The sequence below is a fragment of the Antechinus flavipes genome, chromosome 4, assembly GCF_016432865.1.
Source record: "Antechinus flavipes isolate AdamAnt ecotype Samford, QLD, Australia chromosome 4, AdamAnt_v2, whole genome shotgun sequence".
Classification (NCBI taxonomy): domain Eukaryota; kingdom Metazoa; phylum Chordata; class Mammalia; order Dasyuromorphia; family Dasyuridae; genus Antechinus; species Antechinus flavipes.
Genome location: NC_067401.1, coordinates 26620530 through 26648161, shown reverse-complemented (window position 1 = coordinate 26648161; position 27632 = coordinate 26620530). Strand labels below are relative to the sequence as shown.

The 27632-nt window shown below is 38.6% G+C and overlaps 1 protein-coding gene across 1 annotated transcript in view; it reads left to right on the top strand.

Annotated features, from left to right (window-relative positions):
• RPA1 (replication protein A1) overlaps positions 1–27632 on the top strand; it is a 58906-nt gene that overhangs the window by 16027 nt on the left and 15247 nt on the right. Inside the window, exons 6-15 of the mRNA XM_051992168.1 lie at positions 8605–8697; positions 11211–11340; positions 12916–13018; positions 14593–14661; positions 14817–15009; positions 15153–15292; positions 15563–15711; positions 18935–19067; positions 20967–21143; positions 23242–23349. Of these exons, the coding sequence (XP_051848128.1) occupies positions 8605–8697; positions 11211–11340; positions 12916–13018; positions 14593–14661; positions 14817–15009; positions 15153–15292; positions 15563–15711; positions 18935–19067; positions 20967–21143; positions 23242–23349 (1295 nt within the window). The remainder of the gene's footprint in view (positions 1–8604; positions 8698–11210; positions 11341–12915; positions 13019–14592; positions 14662–14816; positions 15010–15152; positions 15293–15562; positions 15712–18934; positions 19068–20966; positions 21144–23241; positions 23350–27632) is intronic.

Below are 27632 nucleotides of genomic sequence, written 5' to 3'. Positions count from 1 at the left end.
TTTTGTCATATTTCATTGAAAAGATAATGACTTAAAAAAATCAGAATTATCAAATATGGGTATATCTATTCAGTGTTTGTAATATAAACATGAGCTTATAAGCGTGAGAAACTTTAGCTTGTACTTCTAAATTGGTCAGTATCTTTTTCTTTCTCTTTTCATTTTTTTCTAATTCTGGTTTCTAGCTTTTCATTTTTTCTTGTCTCTAAATGATTTCTCAACTGAAAATGAGTTCATCCAAAGTAAGAAAGTTTGTCCTCCTGTGGAAATAGCTGTGGTTATTAGGATTGTATTGTTTACTTCATACTCTTTGGTCATGGGACAGCAAGGTAGCTCAGTGGATAGAGCACAGGCCCTGAAGTCAGGAGGACCTGAGTTCAAATAGACTAGTTCTGTCACCCCAGCCAAGTCATTTAACCCCAGTTGCCTCCCCCAAATCCCCAATAATCTTTGCACAGATGGTTGTGGTTTTCACCAGAAAGTATTATTCAGTTCTGTTGGGCATCCATTCACTGTGTGAAAGGCATTTGGAATACAAAGAGTAAAATAAAATAAGGAGGATGCGATATACATATATCACAATAGGTGATCTGGATTTGGAAAACTTGGATAAGTGTAAGGGACATTAAGAAAACTTTCATATGCTGGGGCAAAGATTAGGGAAGACTTCTTGAAATTTGTACTTTCGTAGGATGTGATGCACTTCACTTAAAAGGAGTAAAGATTTCCTTAAGTGGTGGCTGGATCATCAATAGGAGAGTCTGTCACCTTTGCAGCAAATTGCAAATTCACAGAAGTGGGAGACTAATCTAGTTTTCTAAGGAGCTTTCTACGACATTAGGAGAGTCTAGTAAAAAGCTGGGAGAGAATTGTGGTTGTTCTTGTACAGTCATTTAGTCATCTCTCTTTGTGACCCCGGGCCACAGCACACCAGGCCTTTCTATCCAGGGACACAGTATTGAAGCCAAATTGTGGAGGTCTCCAAGGGCCTGGCAGGGGTGTCTGCTCTTTTGCCCCTGTCACTTATCAGATATTATTTTGTATATGATTATGTGCATGCTTTCCCTTGATAGACGAGATCAGGGACTGTTTCACTTTTACATTCATATCTCTAGTGCTCAGCATGGTGCCTCTTCCATAGTAGCTGCTTAATAAATGCCAGTTGGTTGGTTGGTTCATTTATTGAGAGGGATTAAGCGAGATGGAAACATGCTTTAGGGCTCTGTTGCATATGAGCAGATTCCTATCTCTCAAGTCACAGTCAGCTTTTTTGCTTCATCAATTAAGGATTGACCCCATTACTAAAAGATGCCCTAATAAAATCCCATTTGTCCTATTAATAGACTTGTTGTGACATTTATTTATAAAATTACTGAAAAAATTATCTCAGATGTGATTTGTACTAGTCATAGGTCATCTTGTTCCGTGATGATAAGTTTGAATCTTAATGTGTTTTGAGACTGAATTTATGTAAGCTTTTATTTTTAAAAAATTAATAAGTATTAACATAAAATATCAGTTGTTGGAGTTTTAGCCTTTTTTTTTTTTTTTTTTTACATCCACTCTAAACCGTGGTAATTTGATGCCAATCTAGAAAATGGAGAAATATAACTTAGAAATAGAGGGTCCATAAAATTCCAGACTTATGAATTCTCCAGAAGATCACCAATTGTTTTGTGATTATAGAATTTGTTAAAATACCTGTTTTGCAAGTGATTGATACCGGTCTGTAGAAGTTAGGTCAAGGATGAGTGGAACTCTGCTTCTTTAGGCATAAGAAGTTCCTGAAGCCACTTGGAAAAGTGAGGGAGAGCACCATCCTGGTTTTTCTGTTCCTTTCCTCAGTGTTCTTGGTTTCTTTTTTTCTTTTTATCATCTGGGCTCCACAACGGATAGAGCATTGAACCTGGAATCAAGAAGATATGAAGTCAATGGTAGATAGCTTAATGTACTTAGGAGTCTGCCTGCAAGGACAAACCCAATTACAAAACAATTTGCACACAGATAAGACAGGTCTAAACTCATGGCATTGACTGAGCCAGTGTAATAGAAATAATAATTCTACCTAAATTTATTTACTTATTCAGTGCCATATCAACCAAACTGTCAAACAGTTATTTTACAGAATTAGAAAAAAATACTAACAAAATTCATTTGGAAGAACAAGAGTTTAAGAATATCATGGGAACTAATGGAAAAAAAAAAAAGAAATATGGGCTGACAGGATCAGATTTCAAACTGCAGTGTTGTTTAGCTCTTTCAGTCACATCTAACTCTTCCTGCCATAATTTGAGGTTCTCGTTCTCTCTCTTTCTCTGTCTCTGTCTCTCTCTCTCTCTCTCTCTCTCTCTCTCTCTCTCTCTTTCTCTCTTTCTCTCTCATTTTTCTGAGGCAATTGGAGTTAAGTGACTTGCCCAGGGTCACACAGCTAGGAAGTATTAAGAATCTGAGACCATATTTGAACTCAGGGCCTCCTGATTTCAGGACTGGTGCTCTATCCACTGAGCCACCTAGCTACTTGGGGTTTTCTCAACAGAGATACTGGAGCTGTTGGCCATTTCCTTCTCTAGCTTATTTTACAGAGGAGAAAACTAGAGCAGATACTCAGATCTATGGATAAAGGAAAATATATGGCCAAACAAAAGATTACAGGGAAGTAAGATGGATAATACAAATTACGTTAAATTTTAAAAGTTTACACAAACAAAACTAATGCAGCCAAGATTAGAAAAAATCAGGGAATTGGAAAAATATATATAGCAAGTTTCTCTGATAAAACATTCTTATTTCTTAACTATATAGAGAATTGCGTCAAAAATTCCCTAACTGGTAAATAATCAAAGGCTATAAACAGGCAGTTTTCAGTAATCAAAGCTACAGTCATGTGAATGACTATTCTCTAAATTACTATTGATTACAGAAATGCAAATTAAAACAAGTAGTTTTTAAAATAGTACCACCTCACACCTGTCAGATTGGCTAATGTGACAGAAAGGAAAATGACATCGGTTGGGAGGGGATGTGGAGAAAGTGACATTAATTTAATGTACTGATGATGAAATTTAGAATTGATCCAATCATTCTGGAAAAACAATTTGGAACTATACCCCCAAACTGTATGCTTTTTGATCTAGAATACCACTATTTTGAGATAAAAGAAAAAGGGCATATATGTACAAAAATACTTATAGGAAATCTTTTTGTTCTAGCAACAAATTGGAAATTGAGGGGAATGCCCATTAGTTGGGGAATGACCAGACAAGTGCTATATGGTTGTAGTGGATTGTGCTGTTAAAAAATGACAAGCAGAATGCTTTCAGAAAAATTTGAAAAAACTTAGATGAATCAATGTAAAATGAAGGGAGCAGAAACAGGAAAAAGTTGTACACAGTAACAGCAATATTATACAATGATTAACAACGAATGACTTAGCTGCTTATCAGCCATAGAGTGATGTAAGACCATTTCAAAGGACTAATGATGAAAATGCTGTCTGCCTCCAAAGAAAGACTTTGTCTGAATACTGCTTGAAGCATAATTTTTTCACTTTCTTTATTTTTCTTTTTTCTGTAACATAGTTACTGTGGAAATAAGTTCTTCATGATTTTATATGTATAATTGATATCACATTCTTGCCTTTACCCTGGGTAGGAGAGAAATAGGAAGGAAGGAGAGAATCAAAACTCAGTGTTTTTGTTTTTTAATTAACTCTCAAAATAAATAATAAATTTGAAGTTTTTTTTGATCCCATTGTTGCCTTTACACTGAATAGAAAAGAAGTAGGAAGGAGGGAGTGAATCAGAACTCAATGTTTTTGTTTTTTAATTAATGCTCAAAATAAATAATAAATTAAAAAAATTTTAAGCCTATGTTAATGGGGAGGAAGAAAATCTGAAGTCAAAGTTGACCTCCCACACTAGCTCTGTGACCCTGGGCAAATCATCTAACTTTTCTTCTTTTTAGTGAAAGTTTTACATATGTAAGGACTCCAAAAGTCACTTGTTATTTGGGATTATCTGTAGTGAAGATTCATTGAAACTAGATCAATAAAACATTGTTACAATAAAGCACTGAGATTTGAAAATGGCTTTGTTACAGGGAATGCTTATTTACGGTGGTGTAATGCAGTAATGAGATTTTATTTGTATTTTGAAATGCAGAAGCATTGGTTATGGGATGAGTGAGTAGGGCATATTTTAGAGCATCCCTATAATTTAGTTCAATCCAAGAAGTGGGCAGAGGAATACTGAAATGTAGATTGAAGGGTTTTTGTTTAATCCCATTATGCTGTCATTTTCCCACTTTAAATAAAGTAATTTTTATTGAGTTTTCGAAATGTCAGTAATAAAGCTTTAATGCACAAGAGTACAGATTCATATTTCATATACTGTAGACACTGGACGATTATTGGATTGGACGATTATTGGATTTTGAAGCTCCTATGTTTAACACTGCCTATTTGCATGTGTATATGTAATCAAACTTGCTACATTATCTTGAGCAAATAAAATATAATTGTTACTGCCTGTAATTAATCTGTCTTGTATAGTACTTAGCTGTGTTGATGGGAATATGATTCATTATTGAGAACTTAGTGAAATACAAAGAAAATTGATCAGGTGGATTTTTTTCCCCAGTTGGATTCTGTTAGTTTTAAGTTATCAGGAAATTTTAAAACAATTGAGGCAGGATCCTCTGTTTGCATGCCTTTCTGTGAATGTATGTCCAAATAAGTGTGTGTTGCATGCATTCCTTCCCTAGTAGAATTTTTTAAATGTTACCCATACTATGGAATTAAAATGATTATTTGTTATACCTTTACATGATATCCAGTGCACAAAGTACATTTTAAATTGGTTTAGTTCTCAATTCAAGATGTTGTTTTTGAAAGCCCCCCCCCCGTAACTCAGAACTGTGATGTAGTCCTGAGGATGACATTATACTCCAGTATTAACCCAGGTTCTCCTAAAAGTCTTAGTATAGTTTTGTTACCATTAAAGCTTAATATTGCATTAAGACTTTTGGGACACCCCATATAATGTTTTTATTTATTTTTTATTTTTTTATTTTATTTTATTTTTAATTTAAATTTTATTTTATTTAATAATAACTTTGTATTGACAGAATCCATGCCAGGATAATTTTTTTTACAACATTATCCCTTGCACTCGCTTATGTTTCGTTTTTTTCCCCTCCCTCCCTTCACCCCCCCACCCCAAGATGGCAAGCAGTCCTATATATGTTAAATATGTTGGAGTATATCCTAGATACAATACATATTTGCAGAACCGAACAGTTCTCCCGCTTCACAGGGAGAATTGGATTCAGAAGGTAAAAATAACTCGGGAAGAAAATAAAAAATGCAAATAGTTCACATTCATTTCCCAGTATTCCTTCTTTGGATGTAGCTGTTTCTGTCCATCATTTATCCATTGAAACTCAGTTAAGTCTCTTTGTCATAGAAATCCACTTCCATCAAAATATGTCCTCATACAATATCGTTGTCGAAGTGTATAATGATCTCCTGGTTCTGCTCATCTCACTTAGCATCAGTCCATGTAGGTCTCTCCAAGCCTCTCTGTATTCATCCTGCTGGTCATTCCTTACAGAGCAATAATATTCCATAACATTCATATACCACAATTTACCCAGCCATTCTCCAATTGATGGGCATCCATTCATTTTCCAGTTTCTAGCCACTACAAACAGGGCTGCTACAAACATTTTGGCACGTACAGGTCCCTTTCCCTTTTTTAGTATCTCTTTGGGGTATAAACCCAATAGAAACACTGCTGGATCAAAGGGTATGCACAGTTTGATAACTTTTTGACACCCCATATAATGTTGAAGGAACACCAGACTGCAGATTGTAAGATCTGGATTTTATCTCAGCTTGGCCATCTCTTGTGTGATCTCTTGTGTGATCTTAGGCAGACAACACCTCCATCCCTCAAATTTCCCCTTCTGAAATAAAGGATTTGAACAAGCAGATTTTGAAGGACTCCAATTTAGTTTATTATCTGAGAGAATCAGAAAATTTAAACAGCATTTGACAAGAGGTTTCCAATGAGGTTCCCAGTAGAAGTGAACATACTAGGAGATACCAATTTATAAATGGGGTATTAAAAAAATTTTTTTTTCACTTGGTATATCTTATGAACTGGGCCATGTTATAGATGTTTTTTTCATGATACACCATCAGGGAAATGCATTCATGCTTTACAAATGCCGTTGTAAATTTGACATGCACAAAAGAATGAAAAGAATCTTTAAATATGAAATTGCCATTCTTAATAACATCATTGTTTTGGATATTGGGTAGACAAGTTAGGGAACATGGATATAATGAAAAATTGTTGTGTTGTAAGAAACTATAAATATGATGGCTATAGAGAAGCATGAAAGCAGTGTACAGAATGACTCCAGCAGTGTAAGTGGACATAGCAGCACCAAAAAAACCCAACAGACATATATGGAAAATTGAACCCAAAGAAGAGATGGGATAAGAGATTACCCTGCTGCTTTGCAGAGGTGGGTGACTGGGTGGATAACACTATATACAATGTCAGTCTTCTTTGATTGATTGATTAGTTTTGCAGATTTTTTTTTATTCCTTATTAAAAAAGATAGTTTTCTGAGGGGGGAAGAGAAACACTAGGAAATATAGACAATGTTAAGACAATCAATATGAACATACAACTAAATATACAGATATATGTCTAGTTTGTAGAAAATGCACATCTTGTACATGTCATTAATTAACTTTACAAAAATGTCAGAAGCAGTTTTGTAGAGGTCGTTGGTGTTCTCTGTGCTGAAAGAACTCTCCATTGTAAGGTGACATGAAAATGGGCTGCAGTTGGGATGGTTACGTGATTGTGTGATTACTTGGGCTCAGACCATATGATGCAGTACTGTGTTGACTCCTGAGTGGAGTCAGCATGAGAAGGAGGGAGAAGTAGTATAATGGATGAGGTAGATGGAGCAGGAAGATCTTGCTTCACAAAGTCTTAGTTCTGACCCATTTGAGGTGGTCTCTCCACGTCTTGCTGACTCACTAAACTATAAGGAAGAGTTGGTGATCTCCCTGGTAGAGGGCATTCTCCAAATCAGTGAAATCACAGTTCTGAGCTCTCTTCCTCCCAAAAAGACTGCAACAGCAGAAGAGCTAGAGATGAGGATCGTTGTTTAACCTTTCCATTTTTGCTCAGTTATATTATCTTGATGGCCTGTTTTTCTTGATTGACTGTGGCGACAAAGGAGGACGGGAAGTTGGTGTATGCCATCTGTATGTTGTTGAGCTGTTATAGTTGTGTCCAGTTCCTTATGATCCCTTTTGGAATTTTCTTGGTAAAGATATGGGAGTGGCTTTCTAGCTCATTTTGTAGATGAGGAAGTGACTTGTCCGGGGTCATACAGCTTGTAAGTGTCTAAGTCCACATTTGAACTCAGGTTTTCCTGACTCCAGTCTAAGTGCTCTATGTACTGTATCATCTAGCCCCAGAAAAATGGGATCAAGACCTTTCTTTCATCTCCCCAGTTGGAACAACCATTGATGGAGAATGGCCTAAGCCTGGGGAGCCCAGCTGTAGAAAGCAATTAGTCTCCAGGATCATTCTCCATTGCAGTTGCCATAGCACCCTAAGCAGTGCTCTGAACCTCACTAGTATGCTTTCTAGTTGAAAAAAGATAGATTAGATTAACTGCCAAATTTAATGCCCAATCATAGTTAAATCCCCAAAATTAGATGTATTGCTTTTAAAATGATTTTTAAATAATATTTTTCCACTTTTATCTTTCTACTTGATAAAAATTAGTCTGAGTGATTAGAGAGAAGTCAGTACCTTAATATCATTAGAAGTCATTGCTTATTTCTTTTTGAGAGTCTTATTCCTTTAACCTCCTGCTCCTACTAATCTTGCTATTTCCTTGACGCCCCTGCTTCTGAACCCTCTCCTCAGCTCTCCCTGCTGAGGCAGTTCACTTGTACTTCATGGTTACCAACGACTTTTTCAGCTCTTATTTTCCATCAACTGTCTGTTGGGAAAGAAGGTTGCTTTGTTTGGGGGAAAGGGAGAGAGAGAAGCCTTCCTGAATGGAGCCGTTCCCTTTGAAGTTGGAGCACTTCAGAGCCAATTGAGATGCTTTCAGGCTTCTCTCCTACCCCCCAGCTTTTTCTTCTGCCAAAGCCTGCAGTGCACTCGCACTTCTGTTGATGACATCGATTTGTTGCTATGGAAATAGCGATAATGTCACAGATTCAGCCCGGTGACTTTACTGCAGGTTCATGTAGGAGAAAGGAGTAGGCTTTAGGGAAGAACCTTATTAAAACTGAAAGCCATCAATTGTGAGGAGGTGAAAGGTCAATGGAGACAACCCTGCTTCTTTTTATAATAAACTTGCTTGCATGCGCCCCTCCTCTCCCCCCACTTCTGTCTTGGCAAATTCACTGCACACATTTGAATGTCCCAGTGTGAATTCAGGCCCAGAAACATCTTTTGTGAAATCAAGACTTTTTATATTTCTCACTTAACTCAAGATGATTTAAGTAACTTGTAACTCCAGTTCTTTGTACTGAATTGCCTTTTCCTTTTTCATCCATAGGACAAGGGCAGCAGCAAGCAGCCCCAGCCCCAGGGCCAGCCGCTAATCCAGTAGCCACTAAGCCCCAGCAACAGAATGGGAGTTCAGGACTGGGTAAGTCCTGCCATGAGATGAGTTACAGATATGCTTTATGAATAAGAAGTCTTTGCATAGTGCTTGCTATTGAATCTGGGGTAAAAGGAGGCTAATGGACACTTTTTTTGGACGATTTAAAAATAATTCAAATTCTGATTGTAAACTGCATGCTGTAAAGACAGAGTTAACGATCAAGACTTTTAAAGTTAACTTAGCCATCCATCATTTTAAGTGATGTATAGCCAATCTATGTATTAATGTATGGTAGTATGCTTAGCATTTCAGAGTTTACCTTAGAGTTTCTCACACATCCTTGAATTTTATATCCTCTTACTTTTCTGTTCATTTGCATACCTTTTAAAATTCTTATCTTTTAGCTAGTTGTTCTTCACCATCTGCTTCATTAAATTTAGTTTCTTTTTCTCTCTCTTTTCCATTTTAGTTTCTCTTGGGTTTTTATCTTTTGCTTGAAGAACCATATCATTTATATTGGTCAGAAAGTCTTTATTTTTCAGTTTCATTGAAAAATAGTATTTTCTTCTGACTTTATGGAAGATCCAGGAAAATTTTAATTGAATCATTTTGTTTGCTTTTGAGGGCCCTTTATTTGAGAAACCTCCAAATTGGAGCCCATAATTTAAAATTTGGTTGGGTCTGTTTTCAGGTGTTGCTCTTCCCCCCATTCCTCCAATCACTGCTTTAACTAGAAATTACTAAGTCCTCCTTTTGCCCCCACACCTTTTTAAGAGTCATTTTGTGTTTTTCAATGCTAAAATTCTGAGAGGAGCGAAATTAAAACTTTGATATTTTCAGAATAGGCATGATACATTGCCATTGCCATTAAGTGCATTTGGTGAGCAGAATGCTCTTTCCTGCTCTCCTGGAAAGTCAGCTTCCAGGACTTTCACTGTTCACTCCTCTTACCACTTGGGGTTCCTCTCATTGCTTCTGTGATGATTGTTTGACCATAGAGTCAGTTCCCAAATTTTTGTGCTGCTGAATGGCTGCAGTGTCATGGGGCATTAACACAAGGGTAGGCCAGAAGTCATTTCATTTTACTGAGACTGTTTCATATGCTTTCCTCTCAGATGTACCTTCCCAATATCTTTGATCTTTTGAATAGAGAATTTCATCAATGTGTGTAATCATTTCACTGACACATTGTGATCCCTTCATAACTTCTCATCCTGGGTGATTTTTGTCCATTAACATAAAATATTTTTGTTCATTAACAAAGTATTTAACCAATGTGATACTGTTCTCATTCCCTCTGCGGATCTCGTGGGAACAGTATCTCTCTTGTATTGTCCATCTGTTATCTCTCATTCTTGATATGTGACCAGCCTGCTTTCTGTTCCCATCATATGCATACACAATAGCATGCTTTTTATACTTTTTCTTGTGTTCAGGACATCATCATTGGTCATACATTGCAATCTACTTATGCCCATGTCTGTCTTCAGTTAATCTTAAAATTAGTTCATGCAACCTTAAACCCACGTTTGCTGGGTGGTGGAAGGAGAACCGAACCTGACCTTTGTAGTGGAAGAAGCCAAACTGGTTGCAGAGGTTCCCTTAAGAGTGTTATAGGCTTGTCTCATTGAGAATTACTAATGTTGGTTACAGCTTGTGTCTTTTGCTGGTACTGGTGGAATGAAAACCCTTTGAGGTCAGGCTTTTATGTCCTTTCTTTACTCTTGTATCTCAAATATCCAACTGGTGTCAAGCCCTCAATAGATACTTGTTAAATGAGTGACAGAGTCCCCCTCCCTCCCCCCTCCCCCTTTTTTTTTTTTTTTTAAATTTAAACCAACCTCTTTTTTAAGGATAGTTTGTTAATTTATAATCTTAGTATTTATAGAAACAGAATATGTATGAGGAGACTCAACTGCTAAGGAGCATTAGTTACTGCTGCACTCTCTCCAGGGAGCATACAGTATGGCCTGGCCTGGCCTGGGCTGTTCATTGACACTGGTGGGATCAGAACTGTTCTTCTGCCAACCACTTGCCCTGTGACCAAATGCCGAGTCACACCATTGTCTTCATGCCCTAGTCTATCTTAGCATCTCTAGGACAGTAATTTCTCTTGAGACAAAATGACACTTTTGTCAGGTTGTAATTTATTTATCTGAATGAGATCTCCACAAGTCCAGAAGAACCTTTTTCTTTTGCCTGTGATTGCTGCCCCAATATCATATTGTGTTTCTTTAAAAAAAAAAAAAAAGTTGTATTTGCTTCTCCATGATCTTATGAATGGCCAACACTCCCAAATAAAGCTTAAGAAATAGAACTGGGAAGGATTAGAACCTAGTAACACCATTTTTCAAACCCCTCTTCTACTCTTCCTGTAGACTACCTTGCCCATCCTTCCTCTATTAATTTATTTAATTGGATATGGATAGAAGTGAAATATCACCTGAATATGTTTCCTACTGTTTTATATAAATCTCATCATGGAGCTGGCTGTAAATACAATGTTTATACAAGATAAATAATATGAGGCTTTTTTGGTGTTTGTGTATATTTTAAAGGTTCTACGGCCACTAAGAGCTATGGTGTTTCAAAGACATTTGGTAAAGTTGGAAGCACTAATCTAAGCACCCCCGGAGGATCCCAGTTGAAAGTTGTTCCCATTGCCAGCCTCAATCCGTACCAGTCCAAGTGAGTTGTGAGACTTGCCAAGCTCAAGACGTTCTTCCTCATTATTAAAAGTGGTTTCGATCTTTTTAGAAGTTTGTGTGCCAATTGTAGGAATACCAGATGTTTGTGGAAATTTTGTTGTTGGAGCTAATTTCTTATCTTTTGAATAATCTGTCAGCTTTTTAAAAAGTCCCCTAGACATTAAAATTATAAAAAAGGAGAAATGTGTAAACTTCACAAAGCAAGCAAGTAATGGAGGTTATTATACTGGAAAAATATGAATCTTTAAAAAATAATCAGCTGATAGTAATTAAAAGAATAGGATGTTGGTCTAAATTTAAGCTTTTTCCCTTTTTAACTCCCCTTCCTCTCCCTACATATGCCCTATTTCTAAATAAAATCTCTTTAAAAGGAGGGGAAAAAAAAAAACCTATTTCAATTTCACTGGAAGCTAAATCTGATTATGAATAAATGTGGATTTTACATAAGCCCTAATAGGTGGAAAGCACAGCCTATATTCAGACCAATACAATACCAGCAATGAATATTGGTGTCCATTGACAATGCTGTGCTTCTGAATACCTATCATCAGCAGGAGATTGTCATCCTCAAAATAGATAATTATGATGATCTTGGCTAAAATTGGCAGTATGTTGCAGACTGTAGTGCAGTTTTGGTAATCTAGATTAATCTGTTAAATCAGATTAACCTGAGCAATTTAAAAAGAGGCTCTTTCTTTTCCAGGCCCTTTCATGGATAATACTTTTTTAATAGCTTCCTTTGAGTAGAAAAGTAATATGAGGTATTGTAAGAGGTCTTTCTAGCAACTTAGCTTCTTCACTTAAGGTGACATGAGATGTTTGTAAAATGCTTTGTAAACCTTAAAGCACTTTACCTTTGTAAAACTAAAGTAAACCTTAAATGATAAATTTTATCATTGTTATTATTGTTGTTGTGGGGGTTGTCATCTAGATCTTGTTTAGAAGAATGGGACCAAATCTAAAAATTAGATATGTACCCATGAGATCCTTTGGGTTTGTTATGCAGTGTGATTGATTCCATAGACCAAATCTTAAACTGTGAGGTCTTGTAACTTAATGTGGGGTTGTGAAATTATGATTATCAGTAAATGTTTGATATATACATGATAATTTTAAAAGTTTAAGAAGCCTTGCCATAGGCCATAACTTGGGGTTCATTTCTTCATATCAGAAGTGGGATATGACATTTAATATTATTTGTAACAGTTCACAGAATTAGAAAGAATTGATAAACCGCAAGTGTTGACTGATGGGCACTGGATTTTTTAGCTTAGGGCTTTTCATTAAGGATCTGTTGCTGCCTTAGTTTATGTTGTGAGAGGAAGATGGATTATGCATTTACTTCTTTGAGAGCATAAGTTAACATTTTATCATCTTGTCTACTTTGTTGTTTGCTTTTTCTTTAAGCTGACAGAGTATTCTCTTTTGATCAAAATAACCTGCTTAGTGAGCAGAGATGGCCTGGGCCAAGGAGACCATTGTGGGGTTGTAGGGGGATTGCCATGTTTTCTTTGAATGGGATTCTCTGAACATTTGATATTTATTTATTTTCCAGGTGGACAATTTGTGCTCGTGTTACTAATAAAAGTCAGATCCGAACCTGGAGCAACTCCCGAGGGGAAGGAAAGCTTTTCTCTATTGAAATGGTTGATGAAAGTGTAAGTTGGGCCTGTCATTGGGAAACAGAAGCATTTGACCCCTTGAACAACAGAGGACTCATCTTTTTGCTTATCTGTCCAGTGGAAAGCCAGGATAGGCAAAAGGAAAGCTGATAGAGTTCTTTTGACCTGGACTGTTGTATTGGGTCATTTTGGGGCCGAGAGTCATAAATAAGACTTTGTATCTTAGTCTTAAATGAGAGCTTTTAGACTTGTTGGAGCTAGACTTCTGAATACATGAATGGTCCCTTGGGCAGAAGGAACAAGAAGAATTGTTGGGTTCTTGGCAAGCAAAGTGCTAGTGCTGTGATGCTGGCTGCTGGGCAGAACAGTGGGTGTTGCAATGCACAGAGCTGCCCACAGGATCCCTTGGTCTGAGTGAAAGGACTTTGGGGAATGATTCCTGGCTGTAGCTTCCTTATGGTTTATCCAAACAAAATGATTGGGTGGGTTAGTGAAATGAGAAGAAATTTTAGACTGATTTGGGGCAGGACAGAGATGGAACCAGAACTTAGGTCTTGTGACAAGCCCACAATGACTTAGATGTTTAGACAGGGTAAGGCAGTAGAGAGGGCTTTGGCCCAAGAGTCTGGAGACCTGAGTTCTAATTCTACCAGAATTCACAGACTGTGCCAATCATTAAGTAACATCTTTGACCTCTTGGAGTTCACTTTAGTTTCATGTGGGGTTTTGAGGGAGCCAACACGTGCATATCTAAGGGCAGTCAATGAACCTCTCCCCTCTAGCTCTTTTAGTCAATAACTGAGGGGATTGGAATAGATGAGTGTTTAGGTCCTTTTCAGAATTGAATTTTTATGATTCTAATCTATCTTTGTGGGATGTTTCAGCCATTTATTTCCATTTTTGATCTATCAGCAGCATTTTAACTGACAGTGAAAGTAAAAACTAAGCTACTAGCAACTTTGAAAATCAATTTATTGATCTGGCATTAGTTGCCATGTATTTTAAGAATGGGTTGTCACACCAAACTTGGCAGATATAAAGCAATACCTAATTGAAGAAGTAAATAAACTTTTTTTGCAGCAGAACTAGTGAATCTCTAATTTCCTAACAATTTAATGTGGGAATGAAGGGTGGAGAGAATTGGGCTAGTTATGTGTTGAAATATGAAACATAGCTGAATTTTATTCTTTATTGTTCCTAACTCCAAATCAATAAGGCATGCAGACGGAATCTAATAATTGAAAAACTGAAAAAGTGTAATTGTACAGAATCCCTGAATATCAGCGTTAGGAACACCTTGTGCTCCCTCTAGTCTATCTCTATCTAAAAATGTATCCTTTTTGCAACATACTCATCAAAGGTTCTGGGAAGCTTTTACTTGAAGAGTTCTTGAGGAAAGGGGATAGCTTTCTAGGATTGCTCATTCCAATTTTTCACAGCTGTAATTGTTAGGGAGTTTCATCCTACTTGGAACTGAATTTATATACATTTGGGTGTTTCTTGGCTGCCTGTTTCAAATCCACTAGTGAATTTTTTGGATTTTATGAATTGGTCTGGCAAGATTTTGCACAGAACTGGACATTCTAACTGTTGCTTGTATTTTCTTGCAGGGTGAGATCAGAGCGACTGCTTTCAATGATCAAGTAGACAAGTTCTTTCCCCTCATCGATGTGAATAAGGTAGTCTTGAAACTAGAAGTATTGAGTCACACAGTTATTTGTTTGCCTAGAAATTAGTTCAATGATGGAATACGTATGTGGGGATGGGAATCATGATGATTGTTGAAGTTAATACCCCTGCTTTGAGATCTCATGACTTGATATGTCTTTGTTAGGTGTATTACTTCTCCAAAGGCACCCTGAAGATTGCTAATAAGCAGTTCACAGCTGTTAAGAATGACTATGAAATGACCTTCAATAATGAGACCTCTGTTGTGCTTTGTGAGGATGCCCATCACTTACCTACAGTTCAGTTTGACTTCACAGTGATTGGTGACCTAGAGAATAAGGCTAAAGACTCACTTGTAGGTAAGTGCGTGTGTGAGGTGGGCAGCCACTGACTTAATCCTGCAGTTATGTGTGGGCAAGGCTGGGGGATGCAGGACTGGGGTCCTTCAGGTTTCCTTTGGGAGCAGTGTTTCCCAGATCCCTCACTAGGTGCCTTGTTTCAGACATAATTGGGGTCTGTAAAAGCTACGAAGATGCCAGCAAGGTGGTTGTGAAGTCATCCAACAGAGAAGTTTCCAAGAGGAACATCCACCTGATGGACACGTCGGGGAAGGTGGTGACAACCACTCTGTGGGGAGAAGAGGTAAGTTCTCAATCGGGACCTTTGTAGAAGTCGGGGCCTGGAATTAGTAGGGGGAATTGTCTGAGGAATGCAAAGTCCTCCATTTGATCCTTTTTTGATAAAACATATCGCTCTTTAAAGATTTACCTTGTGGTTTCTGGGGCAATGCTGAGAGAATCCTGGCCTCTTGGGTGGCCTGAACATGTGCACAAGCCACTCAAGGTGTGACCCGGCCTGAGGGAGTGCCTCGAGCCCCGAGAACTCTGTGTGTGACTTGGCTGATTATTGCAGGCTGACAGATTCGATGGTTCGCGACAGCCCGTGCTGGCCATCAAGGGAGCCCGGGTCTCTGACTTTGGTGGACGGAGCCTCTCTGTGCTGTCTTCAAGCACCATGCTTGTGAATCCTGACATTCCAGAGGCTTTTAAGCTACGTGGATGGTAGGTCTTTGTGGGGACACCCAAAAAGGGGCCCTTACTCCTCGCCTGGTGGAGAATGGGGTTTTCCTTGGTTTTTCTGTCGGGCCTGTAACCTGTCGCCTGGGGGGCTGGTTTCTCTGTTTCTGGGAGGCATCATGCCCTCTGAGAGGATGGCTTTCTGCTTCTTAAACTGACAAACCTGTAATCCCATGACAAACCTTGAAGAGTCGGAGGGAGGCAATTAAAGTGAGAGCATTGCCAGCTGACCCAGATCCTCCCAAAGCAAGCACAGTTAGACTTTAGCAATTCTGCTTTGAGGAGCTTTAGTGGAGAGAACATTTTTCTTTCTGAGATTTGATCCATGTTATGGGTCTCTTAAGGTTTTCCTTGATATGGGGGAGGGGAGTGCTTGAAATATTTGGTGTTGGAGTACATCATCTTCTTCTTTGTTTTTTTCATTGGACTCTGTGATAAAGCGCTATGAGAACAATGGGCTTTTGTCAGCAGGCCATTGACACTCCCAAGGCACTCTGGGGAGAAGGAAAGCCTGCTAAGGTCTCTACAATATATCTTCTTTTTCAGAAAGTTAGAATCTGCATTGAAAGAACACCACTTCAATTGAAACATGATTTGTGAGAATTGTTAAAGAAAACATCTTAACTAGCTTTAGCTTAAATTATGTGGCTGTAGTTAAAGGGAGACATGCATGGCTTCCAGGTTGTGTCACAGAGTTTAAATAAAGAACCATTTCACTCTGAAAGTAGATAAAATCTTGTGGGTTCTAGGGTTCTAAGCCTTTACTGTGACATACTAGTAGAGTTAGAGGGAATGGTTCTGCCAGCAGGAGTGATAGCGGGCATTTGTGTGGTCTTTTGAGATGTGCAAAACTTGGTTTTCATATATCGTGGTTGATTCTATGGGCAGATATATATCTTCTTTCCCCCCAACCTCCCCCCCCCTTTTTTTTTTTAAGCAGAGGAAGCTACGTAGGTTAGAGAAGTAGAGAGAAAAGTAGGGGAATTGACCCTGATCCCTCAGCATCCAGAAAGTGTCAGAGCCTGAATCCCAACTCAGCTTTTTACTGCTTGGAGGCCCAACCATTACCTGGTTTGCCATGCTGCTGTGCCAACCAGCTGTGTGGCCTTAACTTTTCTTCATGAATCTTAGGAGTCCCAAACCCTTTCAGAAAATGAAGGGTCTGATCTAGATAACCTTTTAAAATAAATTTTTAATAAATTTCTCCCTCCCCCAAAAAAAATTTCCATAAGAAAGGGGAATTGAAAAGAAAGAATTACATGTGAAAATGTGATTGTTGTATCCAGCTTATGGGTTACATGTTTCTTTGAAAATTATCCTTTTTTGGCTGTGTTTTTTTCTGAACTTCGTCTCTTCTGCATTTTAAAAATGTTTCAGTGGCCTGCCCCACCCTTTCTCTCTCCTTTTTTTGGATGATCCTATCATTAGCTCCTTTTTTCCCCCAAATCCTTCAATACAAGAAGAAAAACATAGTCTATGTAACAACAAGCATAGTTAAGACACGTCTAAGCTTGCCTCATCCTGCTCCTTGGGTCCATCGCTCCTTAGAAGTGAAGCCTCCCTCTCTCCGGCAAAAGTGGTTCCATACCAGGGGCTCCCTCCTTTGCCAAGGTTTATTTAAAGAAAATATTGCATTATAAACTAGGATTATCAACAGGCTTATGATGTTGACATATATAATAACCAAAAATGAGGATTATAAGTGAAACATGGATGTAATGAATACATCAATTTTCATGCCTTTTTTTAGCAAGTTTTTAATCTAACTTTTAAAATATGCTTAATCCCCCTCCCCTTACATTAGGCTAGTGAATAACAGTCACTTAAATCCAGAAGGGCAAGTCTAATTGGTATGGGCACATTAAATTGTTTTCCCTTAATTTTTTGAGGGGACTGATCCCAGCCAACATAAAAAGTCACTAGAATTAAATAGATGCCTGAGGGTTGGCTAGAGACTTTTGTACACACTCTGCTATTGCCTGGAGAGAGAGACAGAGAGGTGTGTGTGTGTGTGTGTGTGTGTGTGTGTGTGTGTGTGTGTGTGTGTGTGTGTTGGGGCATTAGTTCTCAGCTCTAACAACGGGGAGTTTTTATTGTAAGAGGGGCTGTTCTCTCCTTGCTCTGCTGACTCCTGATGAGCTGTCTATGGTGGGAAATGTCTCCTTGGAGCTTTTGAGACAGTAAACTAGTATTGCTGGTGGTGCTGAGACAGATTTATGGACTGATGCTTCTGTGTGAGGGATTTTGCAGCTTACCTGGTAGAACAAGAAGGCATTTGTCTGCAGCTCAGCCTGGCAAGGTGGCCTGCCATAAGTGGGCAATTATGGGGAGGGTCAACTCTCAGTTATCCACTTTCTCCATTATCTGCAGCATATTTTTAATGCCAGGTTGGCATTTCCTTGTTGCTCGACAGGTTCCTTCAAGCAGTGCTTTTTGTCTCTTTCATATCAATTCATATTGCTTAGGGAACACAAATTAGTTTTTATAATAACATAAAGACCTCATTAAGAAAAGAGCTAAATCCATGATGGGAGGAAGGGTGCAATTCATTTTAAATTTTAACGTAAATGATTTGGGGATTATTTAATATTTTGACTTTCCATATCAACTTTTAAAACAATATTTTGGTGTAAGCGTTTTTGCCATGTGATGTACTTCTTCATAGTAGTAGTGGTAGTACTGTTTCTGCCAACTGAGTATCACTAGTCCAATAGGGGCTAATATTAAAGGAGGAACTTTGTAAGCCTTCAAGGGCCATGTACATAGGAGTGTTATTAGCAGAGCTTCAGCTTTATTTTTTGCTTTAATTGAAAGATGTTTGTTTGTTTGCCATTTTGGAATTTAACTGTTTTTAGGATTTAGGCCCCTAACCAGTGTTGATAGCTCCCAGGAAAGTGGTTCAGTGAATTAGGACTTTGCAGTGTGTTCCTTGACCACTGGGTGGCATCATAGCGATTGAGATAAGCATGTGGAGGTCATTTACAACTTGTGTTAATTGCCTTCAAAATGCAATCAGAATGGAACTAACTTTTACCCAAATGTGGTCGGAGTGAGTGTCCTACGCAAATGTCTGTTGTTTGTAACAATCTATGGGGAGGAAAAATAAAGATCCGCTCTCTAGCCTCAGGGAGCAAGTCAGGTCTTGGCAAAGCTGGCATTGATTTCATTTGGGGGCTGCTCCTTTATTCTAGTTCTCTTGGCTCTTCAGGTTTGACTCGGAAGGACAGGCCTTAGAAGCTGTTTCGATCTCTGATGCCAGAGGTGGAGGAACTGGAGGGAGTAATGCCAATTGGAAAACTTTGTATGACGTTAAATCTGAGAATCTGGGGCAAGGTGACAAGGTAAGCCGGACTCCTTACTTTCCTGTCGGTCCCAAAAGTCAGCAGCAGGAATCAGGATTGGAAAAAATCCTTTCCTCTCCTTTTTCTTTATTTTAACTTCAGAACCCAGAAATCATTTCAAATGTCAAACAAGTAACATCAAGAATTAACTTCAAGGACTTTCCTGTTTGTTGTGAACTTAGAACAAGAGAAGATTGAAATAGCAATAATAATTCCTTTGATTTCATGGTGTTCTTTAGTGTGATTGATCTTGGATCTTAAAGTGTTTACTCCTCCAATAGGTGTATTTTCTGATGTTTTTGTTTACCCTGAGAATTTGGAGGCCTTTGAGGTTAATGCCTTTGCTAGTTTCTGTCAGATTTCAGCCTGAGAGTGACCATTCACATTGCCTATGAAGGACAGCATCTAGCATGGAGTCTTATTTTCCAGCTATCTTTTCAGTACTTATTCAGAAGAATTCTCTTCTCTTTTGCTTCACTTCACTCACTGCATTCCCTCATCTGTTTTTATCATCATCTTCATCAGTATATGTTGGAGGATCAAACATGAAACAGATAGTCACCTAGCAGCCACTTCCCTGTTCCCTTTGCCTTGGCTCCCCTCACAGCAGGCAAGGGACTGAAGAGCAGCCACCCATGAAACCATTTGTCTTCTGGTACAGAACAGGCTCTCTCCTCTAGCATGTGTTCTGGACTTGGCCCAGGCCAGAAAATCAAGAAGATTGTGATTGGGGATTGGAGAGGTTTGCGTTGGGGCTGTATAGCAGATAGTCAAAGGCCTTGAATTATATCTGAGGCCTTGGAAGCTCATTTGGGTCTAAAGCAAACACCCCCAGGAAGGCTGGAGCTTTCATGTGGTTGTCCCAGTCCTAACCTCAACTCCAGAACTGTTCAGTTTCTTTGTGTTTTTAAACATTTATTTATATTTAAGTATATTTTTAAAAGTAATTTTATTGATGCCTTTTTGTTTTTACACACAGCCATTTTGTGTACATATACATTTTCTTTGAACCCACCTTTGTGACAAAGAAAAAACATACAATAATCGGTCCTAAGTAGTTCCTCAACTTCTAATATTTCTCTGAATTCAGGATGTGGTGTGGAAGGTCCTGACACACCCATAGTTAATGGGGACTGAGCTGCTTTCTGTGTTATTGAAGCCCATGAGTTTGAGTTCACATTGATTTTCATGGCACTGATTTCCCAGCATTTTATTAGGACTTAGAAAATGTCATCTTTTTTCCTTTTAATTTTGTATATTTTTAAAAATTTATTCTGTACCACTTAAATGGGAATCTGAAGGAACCTTAAGAGCTCCTCAAAGCTGATAGTAGGAGTAGATCACATTTATATCAAGTTTTCAGATTTATAAAGTACTTTTCTCTCATAACAACCCTCTGAAGTAGGTAGTTATCACTGCTTTTATATCCCAGAGGGAAGACTCGAGGGAATCCCAGAACCTGCTTTAGGACTGAATACAGACAAAGACCATTCTCAACCATGGTCTTCTCCCATGCCCCCCAAACAGATTGACTAAAAGGCTGGTTGGCCAAAGCTTTCTAGATTTTATATAGAGCTCTCTCATAGGTCTGCATGCTGGCGATTGATCACTCTGCAAAGAAAAATCAAAGGACAGAAATCTTTGTCTTTTGAAAGAGAAGACTCATATTAACAGTTTATAGGAAGTGGGGGGGTGGGGGTGGTTGTTTTCTCACTGGTATGCTTGAACTCTAATACTCTAGAAGAAATCTTTCCTTGTGAACCCTGGGATCTTTAAGGCCTTGAATAGTTCAATAACACTACATAATAGCCTGTCATTGAAGCCCTCCAGTTGCCTGTGATTGTAGTCCGAATTATAGGTTTAGTGAACCAGTGTCTTGTTCTTCTCTTCCTCTGAAAGGCGGATTACTTTAGTTGTGTGGCAACAGTGGTGTACCTTCGCAAGGAGAATTGTATGTACCAGGCTTGTCCCTCTCAAGATTGCAATAAGAAAGTGATAGACCAGCAGAATGGACTCTATCGATGTGAGAAGTGTGACCGTGAATTTCCCAGCTTCAAGTACCGGATGATCTTGTCGGTAAGATTCTGAGGCCCATTCGCATATAAGTAGCCCTTTACGACTTGCCGAGCATTTTGTGTGTGATAACTCTCTGTGATGGATTACTTTATGAGACCCAATTTTACAGATGAAAAAATGTAGGTCTTGAGGTTGAGGTTATTGTGAAACTCATTTAGCATCTACTGTGGAGCATTATGATGTATGCGGAAGGGAGGAAGACGTTTGCTAACACCGTCTCATGGAGCTTACCCTCTTTCCCTGCCGTCTCAGAGCCAACACCCAGGAGAACGTGAACCCAGACTTCCTGACTCCCCTGGGCGTGCAGCATCTGCACAGTGTCTGCTGGGGTAAAGCAGCCAGAAAGCCCATAGAACAGTGAGCATGCAACAGTTTTTGAGGGTCCTGGAAATGAGCAGGGAGGAAAGCTGGCTTTCAGCAAACTTACTGGCATACCTTGTTCCTACAAAAAGTCATTCTTCTTGCCAGAAATTTGAGTTTGGCGACCCTTCCTGATTCTAGTCCACAAGTATGGCCTGCGGTGCAATTAGAGCATCGGTGGCACTTGCCTGCTAACAGTTATGAAGATAAATTAATTTGAAATGGCATTTCTGGAGAGCAGTAATTGCACTTGTACAGCTGATCCCTATATTTAGTTCATTTTCTTGTAGGTAATGTTCTGTTTCCCAGGCCTTAATGGAGCCTGCCTCAGAGGAAAACGTCTCTGAGTGATGTTGAAATGGTGGCGTCTTCTTCCTCTGCTAGAGTTGAGCTTCTTTCCATTTTAAAAACCTCTTACAAATTAAGGGTTTATAACTACCCTAAGTTGCCATGCAGAACCTTAGTTTAGCAGAAAAACTCTTGTCTACAGTCAGGTTTATTATTTGGGGTCTTTTACCCTGCACTTTTTGCAGAATTGAGATAAATTGTTTTGTAGACATTTCTTTCATAATAGCTTTTTTGTTAAACTTTAAATGGCAGAATTCCCATGCACATTCACTCATTCCTCCTGGATCTATGTGTTCACGATTGCCACTCTGGTTTCACTGAATGTGAGGCCATTTTTTCCTCTCTTAGGGACTGTGGCAGCTTTGGGATCCATGTAGACATGTGATCCGTTGCTGTGCCCTGTGTGGCTGCTTGTTATTTTAGAAAGATTACCACATTTTATTACCATATTTCACCTATCAGGTCATGTCAGTAACAGAATGAGCCCTTTTTATAAACCCCATGGATTCCAGAAATAGTGAGAAGGGTACTTTAAGTCCCAGTAATTCATTGAATGTAAAAGTGAAAGACTTGAGCCTCAGATGGAGAGTGATGCAGCTGTAATCCCCTCCAGTCCTTGGTGGTTGGGCTGGGATGCCCACCCCCTTTTCTGCTTCTTGGGCCAGGGCTTTCCTCCCGTCTTATCCTTGATTCTCTTGCTTACTTTCGAGGCTGAGATATTTGCAGCCTGATCCTCCATCCGCACCCTCCCACCCACCCTCACTTACTTGTGGTGATGCTGTTGCTGATTCAAGCTTCCTGTGCTCTGTCCAAGTTGGGAACACTTTGTTCTCATCTCATTTGCTCACTTAGGTTTGAATGTAAATTTGCTGGCTGCCTTACAACAAGAAGATTTTAAGTCCGGATTAAACCCCTCAACTCACATTTATGCCTTGTCTGTCTTTCTGGCACCCCACCCCCATCCCACCAATGGAGAATTGTTAGTAAGGGAGAGAGAGCCTTGGGTGAAGTCCCTAGTGTGACCCATGGAGCATATAGTCTCACTGAAATAAAAAACCAAAGGCATAAATCTCGTGTCATAAAGGAGAAGCTTATGAAAATATCCAGATTCAAGGGCAGTGGCAAATGGATGTGGGCAAACTCAAGTTCTGTGTGTCAGGGGTTGTGAGAGACTATGTCTTCACCTCTGTCTACATTGTACTGTTGTACTGTGCTCTCCTTTTCATCTGGGTTTTGGTTTTAAAACAGATTCTTTTTATGGGCTGACTATTGGTGTATAATAATAGTTTCCTGTACAGCTTTAATAGACATGATTTGAAATCACCAGACCACCTTTGTGGCTTCTGTTTATTTTCTCTGGGGGAAATAATTTGGGGTTGTGTTTTTTCAGGTCAATATTGCGGATTTCCAGGAGAATCAGTGGGTGACTTGTTTCCAGGAATCTGCAGAAGCTATCCTTGGGCAGAACACTGCTTATCTTGGGGAATTAAAAGACAAGGTCAGTCACCTTTCTGATTTGAAGGATACAGATTTCCCAACGACCTTCTGGGTGGACATTGTTTTTTTCTGATGATTTCTTCCTCTTTAGATTGTTTTCTCTGTGTTTTGTTTCCCAATCTAATTCACGTTGAAACCCAGATTCTTGTCCTGTACATTGTTATATACGCATGCCCTGGAAGAGATCAGATTATGTGGCACTTGTGAGACTTAGCTAAATGTAGAACGTTGATTACTGTGGTGTGCTCACCCAAGTTCTGTGCTTTTGATACTAGGATGGCTCAAATCAACAGAGGTTCCAAGATCATCTGATGTAAGGGCATACCTTGTTTTATACATCTGATGCCTCTGAAAATCTGGGTGGAATACCAATCAGCTTTTAATAATAGAGTTCATTGCTTATCTTGTTTTTACATTGCCCCTTTCTACCTTCCCAGTCTTTAGGTGACAATGGCCTCTGCTTTTTCTTGCACAAAACATTCCTACCTCCTGACTCAGTGCATTTCCATTGGCTGTCCCCAATTATTCCTGGAATTCTTTTTCCTCCTCTCTACCTCCTGTTTTCCTTGGCTTCTTTCACAGCTGAGCTAAAATTCTGCCTTCTCTAAGAAGCCTTTACCAATTTTCCTTAATGTCAGTGCCCTCCCTCTTTTGATTATCTCCAGTTTATCCTGAATATAGTATACAGCTGTATTCCCTATTGGATTGCACTTCTGGAAAGCAAGGGCTGTCTTTTTTGTCTTTCCTTATATCCCTGGTGCTTCACCCAATTCCTAGCACATAGGAGGCGCTTAATAAATGCTTATTGATTTGATGTTTATCCTACTTTGCTTAATGCAAAAACGGTTCAATTTCATGTAATCAAAATTATCTACTTTATCTTTTTTAATTGCCTCTGTCCTTCTCTTCATTAAAAATTCATTGACTAATAGTTTTGCAAGATAAATAAATATCTACTTCTCTTCTAATTTTTTTATGGTATGATCTTTAATATTCAGGTCACATCCACTTTGAATTTTATTGTGGAACTCAGCAGTGTAAGATGTTGGTCTAAGCCTGATTTCTGCCAAACTTCTCTCTTGTTTTTCTGTAAGGTCTTGTCAAATAAGAGTTCTCTTCTAGTTCATTTATATTTTCAAGTTTATCAAACATTTTGCTGTGGAATTCAGTTATTTCTGATTCTTCATTGTCTATTTTTTTAAAAAAAACTTGCCATAGGATTTGAGAAATTGCATGAGGGATTGAGTGATAGTTTGAGGATTGCTCTTCCCCTCTTGTTCCTTTTTTAAAAAAATGTTTCCCCTGGTATCCTAGATCTTTTGTTCCTTCAAACGAATTTAGTTATTATTTTTTTGAGCTCTGTAAAGTATCCCTTTGGTACAGCATTAAATCTGTAAATTAACTTTGGTGATATTTTTTATTTTTATTATATTGTATTGACCCAGCCCAGCCATGAACATTGAATATTTCTTCAGTTATTTAAGATATTCTCAGACCATATTTTCAGTGCATAAATGGCACTTGCTTTTTCAAGGAAATTCAGCTTAAACATTTGTTAAATTTCTATTATTTGCACTGGACTATGCTTTGGGGTAGATAAGAGTTAAAAGATTAAATCACCCATAGCAGTTTAATAGGGAAACTTGAGGCAGCAGAAAACAAGAAGTACAAACCAAGCTAAGACCAAAGGAAAAGAGATTGTTTCTGATCATGGCAATACAGATCAGCTAAGGTTGCTGTTTGGAACAGCAGGCCTTTGAGTAGACCTGCATGGATCAGAACAACTTTAGTGGACAGAAAGGCCAGGCAGCAGACCTAAAATGAGTATTTCTTTTACAAAGTCTCAAAATCTCATATGTTTTTGATTGAAAATCTGGATTTCAAAGTATATTTGATGCTTATTGTGGAATACACCAGAAGGTAGGCCTCAATTAGATTAGTTGCATTTGCCAAGTTCTGTTTTATTCCAGTGTGATAAACTTTGCATATAGGTTTGTTAATGATCATTTCCTTTCAGTTCAGCCAGAGAGGTAGTATCAGAACTAGACCAATGAGATTTGATATTCTTTAAGCCATGCAAAGATAAATAGGAATTTTTTTTCTTGTTCACCCAAAACAGTTTTAAAGTTAGGTCTTGATCTTTTTTTAGTAATCTTAGTTTATCTGCTATTTATTTGGCACATTCTCTTTCTTGTCCTCCTTTTCAATTCTTTCTATTTTGCCCCATCCCCTACCCATCTCTAAAATTGTCTGCTAGCTTTCTGAAAATATTCTGTCCAAACTGTTTACCAGTAGCAACTAAAATGAGCTTTAAAATGTGGTGTTATCCTCATTGTCTGTTCTGCTTGGCCCTCTGTTTTCATAACAGATTGTAAGACTCAATGCAGGCCTTTCAGGATTTTTTATTAGCTTATTAAATTTAACTGCCTTCACTGCTGCTGAATGAGGACATATAGAAACCCCTCCCCATAGGAGCCATCATATGCTTGCAGTGTGAGCCCGACACTTACCTTCATCTTGGAAGGAGAGAGAAAATGATTTAATTTTTGCACATTTGACTATGTTCAGTTTACATATTCATAGCATTTCCCTACAAAGTAACTTTTAAAGAATAGACCAACAAGCACAAAGCTTTTTATACGCCTGTTCCCCTGAGATTAATATACAAATAACTCTTGCCAGAGAGATCCAACCACTTTGGAATAGTTGAATTGTACTGGTATTTTAAGTGATCCTACTTAGGTTTCAAATTTAACTTCCACTTAGCTAAGTGAAAGAGTTATATACTTCTGCTAGTGCTCATTGTTTGATTTTGGCTGGTCAGAACCTCCAGACAACAATCTTATTTCACAAATAATGGCCTTGGCCTTTACAATAGGGCAATCTCAAAGAGAGAGGATGAGTGGGGTGGGGGGATGGGGGGTGTTCTTTGCAAAGTCAAAACCTAAGAGGTTTTGCCCCCACAGGGTTGGTCTTTGCTGGATTTCTTCCAGCTCCCCTATTTCTTAAAGATGTTTGGTGCCACCTCTGTGCTTCCCATGTCTTCAGCTCCCCAATGTCATTTGAAAGTTTCCAGTGCTTTAGACAAACCTTCCTCTTGTGAAAAGAAAGAAACTAAGGGAAATGTTGAATCACTTATCAGATGATTCTGATCTATATAGATCTGCAAAGCTAAATACTATGGAGAGTAGCTACAGTCTAGAAAGGAGGCTAGCAGTCAAGACATCCAGAAAAGGGTAGAGAAAATGTCCAAGAACCAATTTCGCAGTAGAGTCTGTGACTCCAGGTAACTAAATAAGAAGCAGGGGTAATAAGTAATAAGAACAAAGTAGTTTAACGATCCTAAAATGATAATGCAAATTTGACTTCATCTGACACAGACTCAAGATGAAGTTCAGGGCTAGAATTTGGCGCTGAAAAGGATGTACCTTCTTCAGATACAATGGGATAGATGAAAGAGTGGGGTGTGGGAGAATGTCTTCGCACTTAGCAGGGTGGTGTCTTAGATTAAAAAGGAAATTTGTGTGAGGAAGTCCAGAAAACAAAGCATTGTCGAGGCACAACAGAATGGATATTGCCATTGGAGTAGAGAACTGGGTCCCTTCACAGAAAGAATAAATAGAGGAGGAGATAGTGATAGGAAGTTTCATTTATCTGAACATTTCTTGACATGGTCTCTCCTACCCAAAGAAGAGTAACTAATTTCTTGACTTGCCTTAACCATTCAGTCAAAATTTATCTTAAGCACCTACTATGTGCTCAACACTATTGGGTGCTTGGAATACAAATGCAGATATGAAATGATTATGTTCTTCAGAAATTCATGTCCTTTTGTATATGTGTGTGTGTGTTTGTTAGTTTATTGCTATTTTCTTACATCACCATAATATACCATCTATCCCTCCCCTTCCCTGAGAGCATATGCCACATGACATTCTTTTTTCTTTTTGGCTGAGGCAATTGGGGTTAAGTGACTTGATCAGATTTGAACTCAGGTCCTCCTGACTTGAGGACTGGTGCTCCATCCACTGCACCACCTACCTGCTTCTGACATTCTTTTTTTTAGGGAAGAAAAAAAGTCAGCACGGTTGATTGATATATAGAAAAAGTCAGAGAACCTGTACAATGTGTGATGCCTGTTAGTGTAAAGGTGCAACAAAAGTATAGGATAAAAATGGCTTCTCTTATCTCTTCAGTCATCCCACTTGATCTTTATAATTTTGTTGTGTAAGCTTTTGCTTTTGGGATGAATAGTTCTTTCCATTTACACAGTTGTAGTAATAT